General features: G+C 35.1%; 1 protein-coding gene across 1 annotated transcript in view; it reads right to left on the reverse strand.

The window, feature by feature from the left end:
* The window catches only part of LOC129004362 (mediator of RNA polymerase II transcription subunit 13), a 204351-nt gene that overhangs the window by 85680 nt on the left and 102141 nt on the right, over nt 1-16530 (reverse strand). Inside the window, exons 9-14 of the mRNA XM_054432934.1 lie at nt 9637-9708; nt 7512-7779; nt 1901-2157; nt 1641-1779; nt 1125-1268; nt 227-379 (exon numbers count right to left, since the gene is read on the reverse strand). Coding sequence (XP_054288909.1) covers nt 227-379; nt 1125-1268; nt 1641-1779; nt 1901-2157; nt 7512-7779; nt 9637-9708 — 1033 coding nt within the window. The remainder of the gene's footprint in view (nt 1-226; nt 380-1124; nt 1269-1640; nt 1780-1900; nt 2158-7511; nt 7780-9636; nt 9709-16530) is intronic.

Below are 16530 nucleotides of genomic sequence, written 5' to 3' on the forward strand. Positions count from 1 at the left end.
AAGCTGGAATCAAAACACTTATTCACTCGGTCAAACGCAGGATCAGAATCCTCATCTAATCCCTCGCCCATGAGTTTTTCCCTAGGGATGGGAAAAAAGCTGATTTGATGTCAGCTTATCGATTTGGTAATATTATAATATTATTAAATTGCTAATACATTTGCTAATATTAAAAACTTGGTAATATTATTTCTTCACAAACAGTCCGCTCAGTTGAAGTACTGACCGCTTCATCACTTGAAGTATCGTCAGAGTTCTCAAATATCTGGTCAAGATCATTGAAGCTGGCCTCAATACCCTCTTTGGTGAACAAGTTGCCAGACTGTAGCTTGGGGCCGTTGAGGACTGTCCCTTCCATGCTCTTCTTGTCTCCTTCCTCCTGGACACAGGCATACATTGATATCTACTTCACTTGGTATACAGTTACAGTTTGTTGAGGTTTTTGTCAACACATGAAATCAGATGTTTGAATTATTTTTTTTCAAAACCAGTAACATTCACCATTAAGCATAAACAAAAATGTCAAAATAGGATACCAAAACTTGTATAGGCCTATAATAAAAACGGTCTCAAGAAGGAATGTAAGAGTATAAAAACCATTTAGGGCCTACTTCATGCAATCCAACCAACTACAAAAATATGTTTAGAAAGTTGCTTGAGTTCTTGTAAAAACAATATAGTTGAAAGAGCATGGACTACAAATGTTATGGTTCCCAATACGGTTGAGAATAAATGTAAGAAATTGTTACCGATTCAATTGTGATTCTCATTACATTTTTGAAAACAACTGGGCTTTAGCGAGTTTATAATATAATCAAGGATTTTACTGTTATTTATAATAAATGATTTTGCTACGCTACATCCAAATTCACAAAATCATTTGATAAAATCTCATAATTATATTGAAATTTCTCAACTGAATATTTAATGGCAAGTATTAGACCAGCAAGACTATTAAAAATATCCAGCACTAAAATCAACTGCAGCACATACCCTGTTGTTTCACCTAAAAATGACCATTGCAGAGCAAACCCGAAACCACTGCCACTACAAACCAAACTACAGCCAGCAGAAACCAACACCCGCCACCTTTGCAATCCCGCAACCATGCAGGAAAGTTTTACCTTAACAGGTTGGCCTGGGGCACGTTTGAAACCCTCCATACTAGGAGCACTGCCATCATCGTCAAACTCGTAAGGATCGGACCGTTTGAATGGTCCCACGCCCGGCGTGCCACCACTCGTCGCATCCACTTCCATCTGCAAATACTGCACTTGCGTTACTATGCCAACACTGTGCCACAGTAAACAAAAACTACAGTGCAAATACTATAAACTATAATATTTTTTTTATTTAAAGATATTTGTTTAAAAAAAGTTATCGTAGAAAACCCAATTACCAAGATATAAATTTAATGTAACTGTGCCAGTAACTTTTTTGTGAAAGTTTAAGTGCCAACTTTTTTTGTCAGGCCATTTAGTTAACTTGACATCTACCTAACTTAAATTTTAAGAAAAACTTAGGATTTTACACTATCACTATAACAGTATTTCCTCGGTAAGTAGCTTCGATTTGTAATAGTTTACATTTAACCATGCTAAATGCACAAGTTAGTTAAGTAGCTCAGAGTTGATACTTACAGGCATGTTCTCCTGCTTGATGTACAGCTGGTGCGGTGGTGGGGAGGGAACCGAGGGGGTGGAGTACTGAGAGAACACGGGACCTCGGGGCTCAGACCTCGGCTCAGCTGGCTTGAATCTCTTCACTGGATGGTTTAACCTGAGGTACACACTAATACTTAGACCTTCCATAAAAAAGGTTTAGTAAAGATAGAAAGCAGAGGAACAATCTGTGTCAAGAAGAAAAGAAACAAACATGTAAATATTTTTTTCTTACTAACCAAGCTTCCAATGCGGAATAGTCATAGAGCAGCTGTGATGGTTGTTCTTCTTCTTGTAGGATGGTTTCGTAGTCTCGAGTGGACAGTACAGGTCGCTTGAGCGTGGGCGCTGGAGGGTCAGGAGCAGGCAGGGGTGCAGGGGCTGAAGGTGGAGCAGACACAGGGGGTGGCGCACTGCCAGGGCCACAACCACCTACACTGTCCACTCCACACTTGCCTCCTTCCACACTCAGGGCAGATGGGTACGGCGAGAACACCTACATAAATACAATGGTGTAGTCAAAGCTGTAAGTCACTCACCTACTTCCATAGAAAATATCAGTTTTTGGATCAACCGTAGATCCTGAGGACACAAACCTCAATTAAAGGGTTGTACTTAATCATATTTCAAATATTAAAGATGCATTAGCTGTAAAATTTATTTTTTATTTATATGTAATTTTTGCTTGTCTATTTTTTTTTAGTGTTGGTCTTTTGATTCACATTGTAGATTTTTGATGGAAATAAGCAATAAGTGGGATTGAGCTTAACCTCTATAATCCATCAAAAGTGTCTTAAATTTGTTTTTCTGGTTTAAAGATCAAAGTTATTACTGTACTATAACTTATTACTATAGGTTATTAGAGAGTTTAAAGTCTCTCTATTGCCGTTCTGTTGCGAAGCTCAGGCAGAGCATCTAGTGTATTATAATTATAATAATGATCATTGAATTATCCACGGGTGTGGATGGATACAACAGAAAACCCTACACAAAATCAGACTAAACATACCGTATTGATCTTGAATCTAGTAAAAGCTAATAACAGGTATCTCAAGGGAAATTAAATAAAGCAAAATTAATGATTTTTATCTAACAGAAATTTGTTAGTGATTAATTACTCAATAATTACATTGAATGTTTTTTTTTAAGTAAGGGCCATTTTTGCGTATAGCTCCGTGGTTCGTGTGTATACCACGAGGCTAAACGCTGCTTACTGGCACTATTTGTGAACAGAATGACACAATTTGCAGTTCTATAGCTGACACGTATGCTTCGCTGTGTGTTTTTAAAAATGTGTTTAAATCATTGAATCTCCCATCGGGTGCGAGATTAGGTCAGAGGAATGATCAACCATCTCTATTCAGACAACGGCGGAAACTTCTCGTCAGCTTCAAGAAAACTTCCACAAGTTAATTCTGAAAGATTCAACAAAAAGATTCCTATCTGGTCAGCACATTGAGTTTCATTTCATTCCTCCTTGTGCACCCCTTTTTGGAGGTCTTTGGGAACGAGCGATTCAAAGTGTAAAGAGACATCTTCGTAGTCATTGGTGATAGTCTATTAAGCTATGAAGAATTCACAACCTTACTCTGCCAAGTAGAAGCTATCATAAATAGTAGACCCCTGACACCTCTTTCTTCTGAGCCTGGTGAACTTGAAGCTCTTACACCGGGACACTTTCTTGTCGGCGGACCCTTAGTAACATTAACTGAAACTGATGTAGCTGATATACCAACAAACCGCTTAAAGAGATGGCAACTAGTCAAGTCCTTCACCCAACGAATATGGAAGAGATGGCACAAGGAATATCTGAACACATTGCAGCAGCGCACTAAATGGACAGTCTCACAAGAACTTAGAAGTGAACAACGAATATCTGAACACATTGCAGCAGCGCACTAAATGGACAGTCTCACAAGAACTTAGAAGTGAACAACGAATATCTGTACACATTGCAGCAGCGCACTAAATGTACAAAGTCTCACAAGAACTTAGAAGTGAACGACGAATATCTGTACACATTGCAGCAGCGCACTAAATGTACAAAGTCTCACAAGAACTTAGAAGTGAACGACGAATATCTGTACACATTGCAGCAGCGCACTAAATGGACAGTCTCACAAGAACTTAGAAGTGAACAACGAATATCTGTACACATTGCAGCAGCGCACTAAATGTACAAAGTCTCACAAGAACTTAGAAGTGAACAACGAATATCTGTACACATTGCAGCAGCGCACTAAATGTACAAAGTCTCACAAGAACTTAGAAGTGAACGACGAATATCTGTACACATTGCAGCAGCGCACTAAATGGACAGTCTCACAAGAACTTAGAAGTGAACAACGAATATCTGTACACATTGCAGCAGCGCACTAAATGTACAAAGTCTCACAAGAACTTAGAAGTGAACGACGAATATCTGTACACATTGCAGCAGCGCACTAAATGGACAGTCTCACAAGAACTTAGAAGTGAACAACGAATATCTGTACACATTGCAGCAGCGCACTAAATGTACAAAGTCTCACAAGAACTTAGAAGTGAACAACGAATATCTGTACACATTGCAGCAGCGCACTAAATGTACAAAGTCTCACAAGAACTTAGAAGTGAACGACTTAGTTTTGATACATGAAGACAATCTCCCACCTCTGCAATGGAAATTTGGCCATACCACCAAAGCCTTCCCAGGCAAAGACAACATAGTCTGAGTGGCTGAAGTTTACACAAGATCAGGACTTATCACTCGCCCTATAGTGAACCTTTCCCCTATTCCTGTAGATTAAGTTAAGTAAGCTTCAAACCCTTTATGTTTTTTCTTTAGTTTTATTTCACAGTTATTATTTATTGATTCTTTGTTCTCAAAGTTGCATTGCTTTTAGTTCTGTTTTTGAGTTTAATTTGTTACTATGTATTGTATAAATAGTTCAAGGGGGCCGAGATGTTAAGTATTTATTAGTTTTCTTTATTTCATTCATATTTAAATTATTCCAAGTAAGTCAATCAAAATTCATTAACCAATGTTTATGTTTACAATTTATTATTATTAAAGCTTAAATTACAATTCATTTCAATATTAAAATTATCATATGTTATTACATCAAATTATATTTTATATCACATTGTATTAAAAAGAATATTTAGTTACTAGCTGTCTGCCCGTTCTACGCACGGGGATCTTATAGTAGTCAGTTGAATATGTAAAAAATCACACAATGTTGGGTTTTTGGACATTTGTTATTTTATTTCTTAAGTAGGTAGGCCATGTATTCTATGGAAGAGTACCGGTATCAAGGATCGTCGTCGAAAAGGTCGTTATGAATAAATAGGTAGGCGTACGTACGTACCCAAAGTACGTACCCAAGAGATGGGCTATGGGCCTATTGGCTGTATGGTCCTGCAATTGCATCACACGGTGAGTAGAAACAAAGTAGAGAAGAAAGTGGCATATTGGAAAAGTGAGTTTAGCATCATCTGTAAACCTCTGTTACAATCACCCACTGCAGTTGTGTTTTTTTTTTTTACTTTACACTTTACACAATCGCCATTGAAGCGCCGTCAATGAGTGGAAACCTTGTTTGTAAGCTATTTGCGACGATCATTAAGTTTCCCAGCCCTATACAACACTGATTCAAGGTCTTCTTTCTGGTTATCAAAACTGAAGAACAATTTTATAGCCTACACAAAGCATTTTTAGTTCCTGTTATTTAATTTCATTTACGGTTACACTATAGTATTGAACTTGCGATTAATAAAATCCAAAATGTAAGAAAAATGTTTTTAATCTCACTTGGTTGGGATTTGCTTTCAAAACGTGATCGGAAATGGTTGCGGTATTTGTAAACAACATTTGTAAACATATCAGAGACAGATAGAAAAAAATAATCTTAATCCGAACAGCTGTTCGTTATTTCATAGATGATTATGTGATAAAAATTTAACGAAAATTTGACAAAAAATGGCACAAAACTGCATTTTTGAACGTCCGTAATTTTATTTACAAAGTAGTGAGGCCATATTTTAATGGCTAAAGACACTCTTGCCAATCCAGTAAATACATTAAAATGACTTGGATCTTGATAGGTACTCTCGTTTTCATGGAGAAGATTGCTTATAATGCCATCTTGAGTGTTAAAGACAGACAGACAGACAGACAGAAATAGAGATAAGACTTGTTTCTGCTTCTTTAATGTGTAAAACGTAAAAATAACCTAAAAATATATAATTCTGAGCAATGTACAGACAAAACTCTAATTTTATTTATATAGATTAAGATTGGCAACACTGTAAATGCAAGCTGTTTAACTACTCTAAAAATGCTCAACAATTAAATCTTTTAAAAACAACATCTGAGACTTTTGTGACTGTGATGAATATAAATAAATGAAGACAGAATGAAATGAACTGAAAAGAAGATCCATAAGAAAAAGTGTAAATTAAATTCAAGAAAATCACTACAACATTGTATTTAACTTCAAGAAGAATTAACAAAAACAGTAAGTGATTCATAATGTAAATAGAACAAAATACAGTCAACTTGTTCAAAAACTATAACTATTTTTCTTAAATCTATTTAGTCACTAAATTATTTCATTTTCAAACAATAAATTATCAAAATTTCATGACAGAAATCATAAATTATAGTTTAAAAAGATATTTTAATTTAATTTTGTTTTGTTTAGTCTTCTTCAGCTTATCTACATTTGTTTTGTAAAGATAATGATTGTTTTAGCGATAAGTAAGGCATAATTAATCTTTATTTTTATTTGATGCTATTCATTGTATAAAAACTTGTACTGAGAATGAATCAAAAGAATTTGAATTGAATTGGACATCATCATCGTCGTCTCTCACGGTCACGGGAACGCTATCGTCGTTTGGAATCGCAGCAAAATCATGAAAATTTCCTGCGCCCGTGTATGCGTCATCATTGTCTTTTGCGCTCATGGAAATGTGATAGACATCTTCCGCGATTGCGGCAATATCACGAAAATCTTACGCGGCCGTGTAGACATCATCATTGACTTCCGCGGTCACAAATGTCATCATAGTCTTTCGCGATCGGGGAAAATACAATTGCAATCTTCTACCGGGGTTTAAAAAATCCCGGAATCGCACCATAATCCTGGCTTTTTCCCAGTTTTTCCAGGTCCTTTTAAATTTAAGGTTTTTCCCGGTTGGTATACACCCTGTTTATCCTTTATGGTCTTTTGTGAGAAGTCTAATACCCATAAAAAATTACCAGAATGAACATTTTTATGGCTATTCCAAAACTCACTAGCCCATTCTGTATTTTCCCCTCTATCATTGCATTAGGGTCCTCAGTCATCTGGCGATGAATGTCAGCATCAGATATGTTTCTTGTAGTCAAAAGCGCATCACTGACTTAATCTCGCACATAGCGGGAGATTCAATAATTTTGTACATGTCAGCAACAGAGCAGCAGATGGTGTGGTTCTGTTCACAAAATTGATGCCAGAGTGTGGAGAGGAGTCTCATTGTAGCGTACACTCGATCTACGGAGCTATCCACAACTATACGCAAAAATAGCCCTTACTAAAAAAATAACCCTCGTTAATCCAATAAGGCAATTATAATTTAGAGGAAATTTAACAGAGTTGGGTTTCTTAAATAAATAATTGAGGCTAACTCTGACCATAATCTTGAAAATACAGCCATTCCAGTAAACTTAAAAACTAATTCAATATCCGAGGTAACCTTTTGTTTAAACTTAGTAGTGTAAAATATTCTGGTTTTCTTTTGCTGGAATGGACTTTTTTCCATTCAGCCAAGCCTGCTGTCCTAACGATAACCTTTAATCACCCCTAGTTGAATGTTGAAACATACCTGGTTGATTGATGAAACACTCTTGGGTCCATGGAAGTGTCCGTCCGGCGTACAAACAACCTTGTCCTCCAAGGGGTGAGGAGGGGGAGGTTGAGGACTCAGGGTGGGCATGGTAGGGTCGGCAGGGGGTACGCTGGCGGGGGGAAGTGACTGGGGGTTGGGGAGAGGAGAGGGGGCGACAGATGCGGGCGAACCTACAGACGCGACAGGTAGAGAGTCATTCTGCTGGTGGTGAGGCGTCGAATGCTGGCCATACGCTCCTGTATACCTGCAGACAACACAAACAATATAAGCTTACATTCTGAGTGACTTTAAATTTATAGTAGGCCTATATTATATTTATAGTATGAGTACAGGAAACTAAGAAATAAAAAACAGATTTTCCAAAAAAAACTTAAATAGTATTTTTTTATAAGGTTAGACCTAGAAAAACTGTTGAAACCTAATTTTATATGCAGTCTATCGGTATTTATTTTAAACTATCTAAAAATTACTCAAATGACATAAAAAATGTGCAATTTAGAAGTTATCCAACATGTTTAAATAGTTCTCTGTGATTCTTACTTATATTTTTGATCAACAATTATCAGCAAAAGTGTTTACTATTAACTTTAAGCAGATGATAATTTTCCTCACACAAAAATTTCAATCTGTAATCAAAACCTTAAAAAATAAGCTCAAATTATATATTTTTAAATTTTTTATAGGCTAGCAAAATATAAAAGCTCTGTTGATTGTTTTACTATTAAATTGAAAAGTCAATTCAATATTAAAAATAAATTAATAAGATGACCACGGATTATTACAGTTAGTGATGTGTCAAAGCCAAATCTTAAATCTCAAATTGGTTGAATCTTACAGATAGTTTTGGATTTCATCATCCTAATTAGAGAATTGAACACCGAATCTCACAATTGGTAATACTTAACATATGCCCTGAGCCACTAGCACCAAAACACATATTTAGTGTTGATTAAATTAAAAATCAAATATATATATGGATATATATCAAAAAATATATCAAAAATGGATTTTTAAATAGATTTCAGATTGTATATTATTAAAATAGTACTTGGATTAAAGAATCTATTGCAAATTCTTCAAATATTTGAATTTGAGATTCAAAATTCTTAAATTCAACCATCACAAATAATAAATACATTTTAACACTCCAAAATGATAATGAAGACCCCAACCTCAACCCCATACTCCACTCCACTCCCATTTGAAAATGGACAAGCCAAATCAACAATGTCAAACCTCAAACCAGAAAACACCTAAAAATTCTCATAACCTCGTTAACAAGAATACAAGTAAAAAAACAAGTTTCGATGAGCCTCATTCAGCAGATAGATAGATCCTGCAAGAGAATTAGTGATTTAGCGGCAAACTGTTAGTTCAATTGTCACCACACACCGTAGTTTCTCATCTCACTCACGCCTTGTCTGTCTCTTACGACACTACATATCAATTGGGCAAACCTGTTGGTTCTAATTTTAAAACATTTCACTTGTGCTCAACCTCTGGATGCTTATCACTTTTCAATTTTTTTTAGGTATATAATAGCAACAACATAACTGATTACTGAAATTTTAAATCACATTCTCGACACAGGATTACCACAAATTCAAAATGACTCCCACACCCCTGATTGTTTTAATTTCCCATCTTTAAGCCCTCTAACTATTAATTTGCTTGCTGTATCCAATCAAAGTTTTTAAAACAACAAATTCCTAATAATATTCCCTGTATTTTTCTTACATTACTTTGAACAAAATTATTCTAATAATTAATAAGCTGCATCAGATCAAAATTGCTTTTTTGTCATAGCAGAATAATTAAAGATTCAGAAAAAAACTGTTTGGCCATTCTTATCGTGGACTATTTAATTCAGATTTTAAAAATAATTAGTTGGCTAATTATAAACATGATTTTAATCTTCAAACCCTTGCAACTTTAACACTTATGAATCTAGAACAATAGAAGTATCTTGAACCTATAGTGTACCAGCTAAATTATTTTTATTTTACAATCAAGTATTTTCCCTGCCCTAAAGTTTGACAGGTAGAGAGATGACAAGGCAATAAGTGAGAGAGGGTATTTTTTGGTTGTAAAGGTGACAAACCAGAGTGTGTCATCTGGTTCTCGCTGGTGGAACGGCACTCGAGCTCTGACACCACGAGCCACCTTCCTACACCTGGAAGCAACAGAGTTGCCAACCTCCACACTACGCAAGTACCTCTCCAGTCTCAAGGGCACCCACATCATTATTATACCCCTGTCCCTTACTGTGGGCTACCCTGAGCATACTTAGCCTTATATTCCATGCCCAATTTATTTAAACTCAATTTCATACAAAAACAATTATGAGAATTATGACAAACACAATGAGTAAAGCAAAAAACTTGCTCTAACCGGCAAAAAAAATTGATTTAATTATGGACTTTAAATAAAAAGGATTGATCAAATATAGTCAAAAATTTTAAAACAAAAAGGAAATAAAAAAAAAATTTTAAATGAAGTGTTTAACATTTATCTATAGTTATTAATTTTAGTCATATCATTTTGTTTGAGTTTTAAAAATGTTTTACTACCAACAAATGATATATATGACCTTTAGAAAGATGTCTTTCCAATAAAATAAAGCAAAATCCCAATAAATATAAAGAAAAAATGTTTAACACAAAAAATACATAAAATAAAATCAAAACAAAATAAACTCCAAATGAATACATTACCAACGAGGAAGAAAGAAGGGAGATCGGGAAGAGGTGGAAGGTTTCCAACGCTTAGAAAACCTACAAAACGATCGACACTGCATTCAACACACTGTATTCAAGTTAAATTACCAACTTAGTCTTATTATATATATATTTTTTTTAGGGCAGGACATGTAATAATGAGAAAAATATTTTAAAGTTGGTTATAGTAAGGCTTATATTTTAGGAGATCTAAAAAAAAATCAAACAAGCTTCCTGACTTTACAGTGAGGTTCCTAACCGTGAGTTCAACTTTTATTTATTTGCTTATGACAATTGATGCGTATCTAGTTTATTTCCATTATTTTTTAATTGATTTATTAAAGGCTTGATTGCAGTTTTAAGTAATTTATGCATTAAGTTACAACAGGGTGTCTAGTTTATTTCCATTATAAAATTCAAAACTAATTTCAGACTTTTCAAGACTAATTTCAGACTTTTCAAGTCTAGTTTTTTTTAGCAATTAGAGAGTGTAGATACCAAAATGTATGGATTCTCAATTCTTGATACCAATACCAATTTTTATAGTTTAACCAAATTTAATTTTCTAAATAATTGGTTATACTACAAAACTCCTGTCTTTATGACATAAAGTATTATTAAGATAACTAGCAGTTACCCGGCGCGTGTTGCTGCGCTTAATAACTATTGTTTTAAATGGCAATTTGTTCTTTACAATAAATAATAAAAGTGTATGCCAAAAATAAAAATAGAATATTTTACTTAATTGCTAGTGGATCAACAATGTTTTTTGTTTTTTTCATTAGGTGTATAAATATATAAGTTTTCAGATGTACCTACCACCACGTGAGCACGTAACATACAGCTGTCAGTGTGAAAAGCATGCATTTTCTAAATTTAAACCGACGATAGTCAGGGATTGCCCTAGTGACTTATAATGGTGATTGCGAAAGCAAGACACAAAGGAAATTGTAGCTGCTTAAATTCAGAGGGTAATTCAGATTAAATCATCAATATTCTTAGGATTAAGACTATTTCTCCTTTAAACTTACCACTGATAATTTTTGCTTCAATCAATTTTGGTGTTATTTTTTAAATCATCAGTCTGGTATCGTTTCACAGCTTCAGTGGATTTAAGTTTCACATTACTATTACTGGACTTCCTTCTTTTAATGACAGTAATGTGGTGGGTTAATGACAAATTGAGAGGCATTTGAATACCCGAGATAGCACGCACAATTTTTATTCGCTTAATAATTTATGTTAAGATTTTGTGGGTATAGAACAAAAGATAAAAATATTAAGGCATTGCCATCCCTATTATTGTTTATAATACTTTGATAAAGGTGTTTATGTTTACATATTTAACATTGGAGAATTTAAACGTTGTTGAGTGCACAGGTGTGCTGCGATTGGGGTTTAATATATTTGGATTGATTCAAAGTAAAATAGTTGTCTGTGCTGCACTCTGTAGAAACATTGTGGCACTATTTCAAATAATGACTAATACAGAATGTTGTGATTATTCAAACCTACAAAACAGTTGGTTAAAGTAAACATCTGCTTTTAAATCTATATATTAATTTGAAACTGTTTTTCTTTGTGACAGCTAATTTGAGAGAACGGCTGGGCGTAGATACTCGGTAGAGGTGTCTAAAGAAAGGGCTTGGTCTGTAGATGAGCCATCAAAAGAGAAAAATGGTAAATTCCCTTGGGGCTCTGCCCCAGTAGCGTTTTAATTCCCATCCCATGTTATTCGTATGGGGGAAAAACAGGTTTTTGTCACAGCTAATTTCAGAGAACGGCTGGGCGTAGAAACTTGGTAGGGGTGTCTAAAGAAAGGTCTTGGTCTGTAGATGAGCCATCAAAAGAGAAACGAGGCAAATACCCTGCAGTACTGACCCATTATTATGACGTCACTTTTTGACGTCATATTCACTTCCGATCGTATTATATAATATTGTATTTCAATAAGGACACAAAAAGGAATGTTATACAACAGTAAAGTTTTTTAGCAATACGATTTAATTTTATAATTTCCTTTAGCAGTGAACGTGTTAAAAAAAAATTACCAATACGGATAAAATTACCTATTTGTGCTTGTGTTTATCTAAACAAACGATTTACTTGGCCTTAACTCCTTGGCAATTAATTGTTATGTTTTAAGAATCTGAGGTCCAACTAAAGAAGCTGGATTGAACGCAAGGGTTCCATTTATTTTAGGAAATATCTTGACCATAACGCAAATTTGACTTTGAGGTTTGTTTAGTATGGCTAATAAAGAATCTGTATGGTTATTTTCATTCACACTTCATACGTATTGAGATAGCAGAATTGGAGTCTGCATTTATAGTTGGTTCTTAGAAATTCTGTAAGGCAATAGCAGATGGATCCCCATCCCCTTTAAAGCCTGTCTTGTCTATCTTTAATGTGTTTTAACTTTTAGTGCATGTTGCCCCAATCCTTGGAGTGGGTGCATTTAATCACAGCAAAACTAGGAGTCCAAATCGCAATTATGACCGAGGCGTTGTAGCTAACACTACTGTTGAAAGATTCTTCGCAGTTATTTAAGGAAAGCCATGTGGTGGATTAAGGAATTATTTATAAAAGGATGGAGTGAAGCAAGCTTACCTGCAAGAGTAAGAGTCCAGGGGCCTGTAGATACACAGTTAAAAATCACACAAGAGAGCAAAAATATTTGGTCTTAGGACAAATCTCTTAGGGACCTGCAGACCCTTATATTTTATTGTGTACCTATAATAATCCCCTTTACTCTTAACAATTTCGGCGTAGCTAAACACAAACTCATTTAAAAAAAATCTTCATTTATAAACTTATATCTTTCAGTTAACAAATTGTACATAATTTATCCTGCATACTTCTAATCAACACATTTCTACTCGAATATTGCAAGTAAGAAGTGTATAACGCAATTTAACACATTTTTTGAGGTGGGCCGATACCAATACTCGATACTTGCCTGTTTTGGGTTCGATACCGATACTGACACTGAACGCTACGAATCGGTGCGGATTAAGTCAGTTCAGAGCGGGTAAATTGCCGTTGCCGTTACGAATCCTAGCTGTTAGCCTACTTAGTTAAATATACTCGCAACTAGAGTCGAGTAGTAGAGGTTAAGCCGATTTCGTTGATATTTGACAAGTAAATAACAAGAAAGGAAAATGTTTGAGTTTTTTTTTAATCCCTTAACCCCTTTCAAAATTGACATACCAGGCCTAATAATAATCAGCAACCTAGACATCGCTTGCGTCATCCATTTAACTGACAGCAAACGCTGACACTGGGTGAAAGTGATAGGTAGTGGTGTGCAGCGAGTGCGATGCATTGAAATTTCAATTCGATGCATCGAATCCCGATTCGATCCAGCATGCATCGATTTGGTCACGATACAGTTCTAAAAAGGGATGTGTCGATAATCGTCATCGATACCACCATCCATTGGTTACCACTTGGACATTGGTATAGGTGCCAAGACTAGATTGTCAAAAGTTGATTCCGATGATACCGACACCCGACAGGGATAAATATTTTATTTTAACATTTATTTACTTTATAGCTACAGTATTAGATTTGTAATCACTGTTAAAAATTTTCATAGCCAACTTAGAAACTATCTAGTTCAAAACAGCGACGGTGCCGGTGACATTGTTTAGCTTCACACACAGAATGTAGATTGCACAACACAATCTACATATCAAGATGTCAGGCTCAACTCATGAGACAACCAGCACGCGAATGTCCTGCCAACACGAAATTAATTATACTAAACAATGTCTGTATCAATAAGTCAGACATTTAGATGTATTATTTTTATTTTTAGTACAAAATAAATAACCTAAACACGTCAAAATGTTCAGTTTCATCCCTGCATTATACGCATCATTAGAAAAATTATATTCAACCATTAAACTTTAACATCGTCATCGTCGTATGGTTAGGATTGCTTTATATTGCGCCAAAAAGTAGGTCCATATTTATCTGTCCTATCTACCTGATTTAAGAGTTTAGTGAAGTTTTAAGTGCTACTATGACATAATGTATTTATTGAAAAATATCATAAGCTTTAGTCCATGTCGATTATGTAATGTTATAACGAATGGTGAATGTTGACAATAAAAGTATGTAACAACAGTTCTCATTGGTCAGGAGGCGACAATGCACTACCATGTCAGCCAATCGACTTTCGTGTTTCAATGGAGCAAATGACGATTGCTTAGACATCATTTTATGTGCTTATTGTGGTTGGGAAGGGTATCGATAAATATCGTGATTCGAGATCCGATATATAGGACGTGTTCATTTATAAATAATGAGTATTAAAGTATAAAACCTGGGTTACAGACAGGTTCAAAACATTGATTGTTCCGATCCATTGTTGACAACCCTACACGGAGGTTATAGTGATGTCGTGCATAAGGGCCAGGCAGGCCGGTTCACAGTGAATCCACTCTGCCGAACCTATACTCTTGATAGTCAAACACTTTTGTTACCGTACTAAATAAAACTATGGCATGTTTTATAATACCCCTGTCGCAGCAAACCTGCAGACTAAGCGAATTTCAACTTGTCTGATTACATATTTACTAAAATATTTCCATAAATAAGACATATTTATTCCCAATTTAATTAACATAGAATTAACGAGTGCTTAGGTTTGCTGCTACGGGGAAGATTAACAGTGTTTTTTTGACAAAACGTTAATAGTATAGGATGAAATAAATAAATTTGCCAAATTTGATCAACATATAGCCATAAACAAGTAAACTACAACAGTTTTCGTCCCAAAGCATAATCTTTATTGTAGGCTAAAAGTAAAACCTACCACAGACGTCGACTTATTCTACAATGTCTTTAAAAATACCAGGTTTCAGTCAAAATACTTTTTGTAAAAATTGACAATGTGCTGTTTTAGCACAGTCATTCCTTGACCACGATCGTTTTTACTCACTAGAGAAAAGACTCTCCTTACAAAAAGTATCTATAGGCCAAGATGTATGTAATTTTTTTAAAGTATAACTGCAATTGCTTTTAAAAATGAATACAAAAACTGTCAAATGACTTAGAATAATACTTATAAGCCTATTTATAAATTAGAGGAAACTTATTAGATCTCATCATAGTCAAATTCAAACATTTACAGTGTACTGTTTTAAAATAATTAACACTCAGAAACTTTTGTGTAATGGAAATCTGCAAGCGACTGAGGCCAAGCCAAGGGTGAGGGAGGGCATGTGAACTAGAGGTGTGCGGATATCCGAAAAATCGGGTCGGATTCGGTTGAGTTCGGATATCCGTATCCGAAACGAGCCCAAATTCGATATCCGACACTATCCGTTATACATCCGACTTTTTCGGATAGACAACATATTTTGACGTTTTGGACAGAAAACTAAATCTTCATAACCATCATTAGTTTCCCAGGACAAAATTACAGCAATACGTTTCCAACGACCTAACAGCAAACGACAAAGAAGCCGTATGATGCAATACCGATAACTAGTTTAGTCGTTATCAGCTGTTTTGCTTTAGGATTAGATTCGTCTGGAACGAACAGACATAAAGCAGAAAAGAACTACCATGGTCAACTCTTGCTTGTCTCCTGATACTAGGGGCGCTATGCATAATAGTTTTTTTTTTTTTACAGTACTGTTTCAAAGTAGAAAAATCTAGCCTACCACTGTGATGTTACGTAAAAAATAGATTTAATGTTTCCCGAAAAAAAGTCAGAATAGAAACAAAAAGAAAGGCAACACAATAGAAGGGTGGGAGGGGTTGGGCAATGACCTCGAAAGGAGTGCGGGTAGTGAGTCAAGTAGGACCGGAGGGGGGTAGGGGTGGGTAAGACCTTGAAGCTATATATACACTTGCACTACTTCCCCAAACCTAAAGGACTCGCCGGCGAGTGGTATCCCAAACACAGGACAAGATACGTTGTTTTTTGGGTATTCATTGCCCCGTTTGACTTTGGATTGTCTTATTGTGTAGAAACTTTGAATAATAAAAAATAAAGTTAGAATTAACCACGATTATTTAGCATTGATTGTGTACATATTAAATGACTAAACGATAGGGACCATGGATATATACAAACTTTTGTCATGATTTGAATTTCAACATCAAAATACAATATTGCACAATCGTGATATTTTAGGTCATTGACCTTTATTATGCATCCGGTATTGCTGTTTCAGAAGATGAGCACGATGATAAATTATAAATTGATATTCCCGTGTTTAAAAAGAATTATTTTAACAAAATCATAAAATCTTACATAAAGA

Source organism: Macrosteles quadrilineatus, unplaced genomic scaffold (assembly GCF_028750875.1).
Source record: "Macrosteles quadrilineatus isolate MER2022 unplaced genomic scaffold, UCM_ALF_1.0 Scaffold_1__1_contigs__length_201487025, whole genome shotgun sequence".
Taxonomy (NCBI): Eukaryota; Metazoa; Arthropoda; class Insecta; order Hemiptera; family Cicadellidae; genus Macrosteles; species Macrosteles quadrilineatus.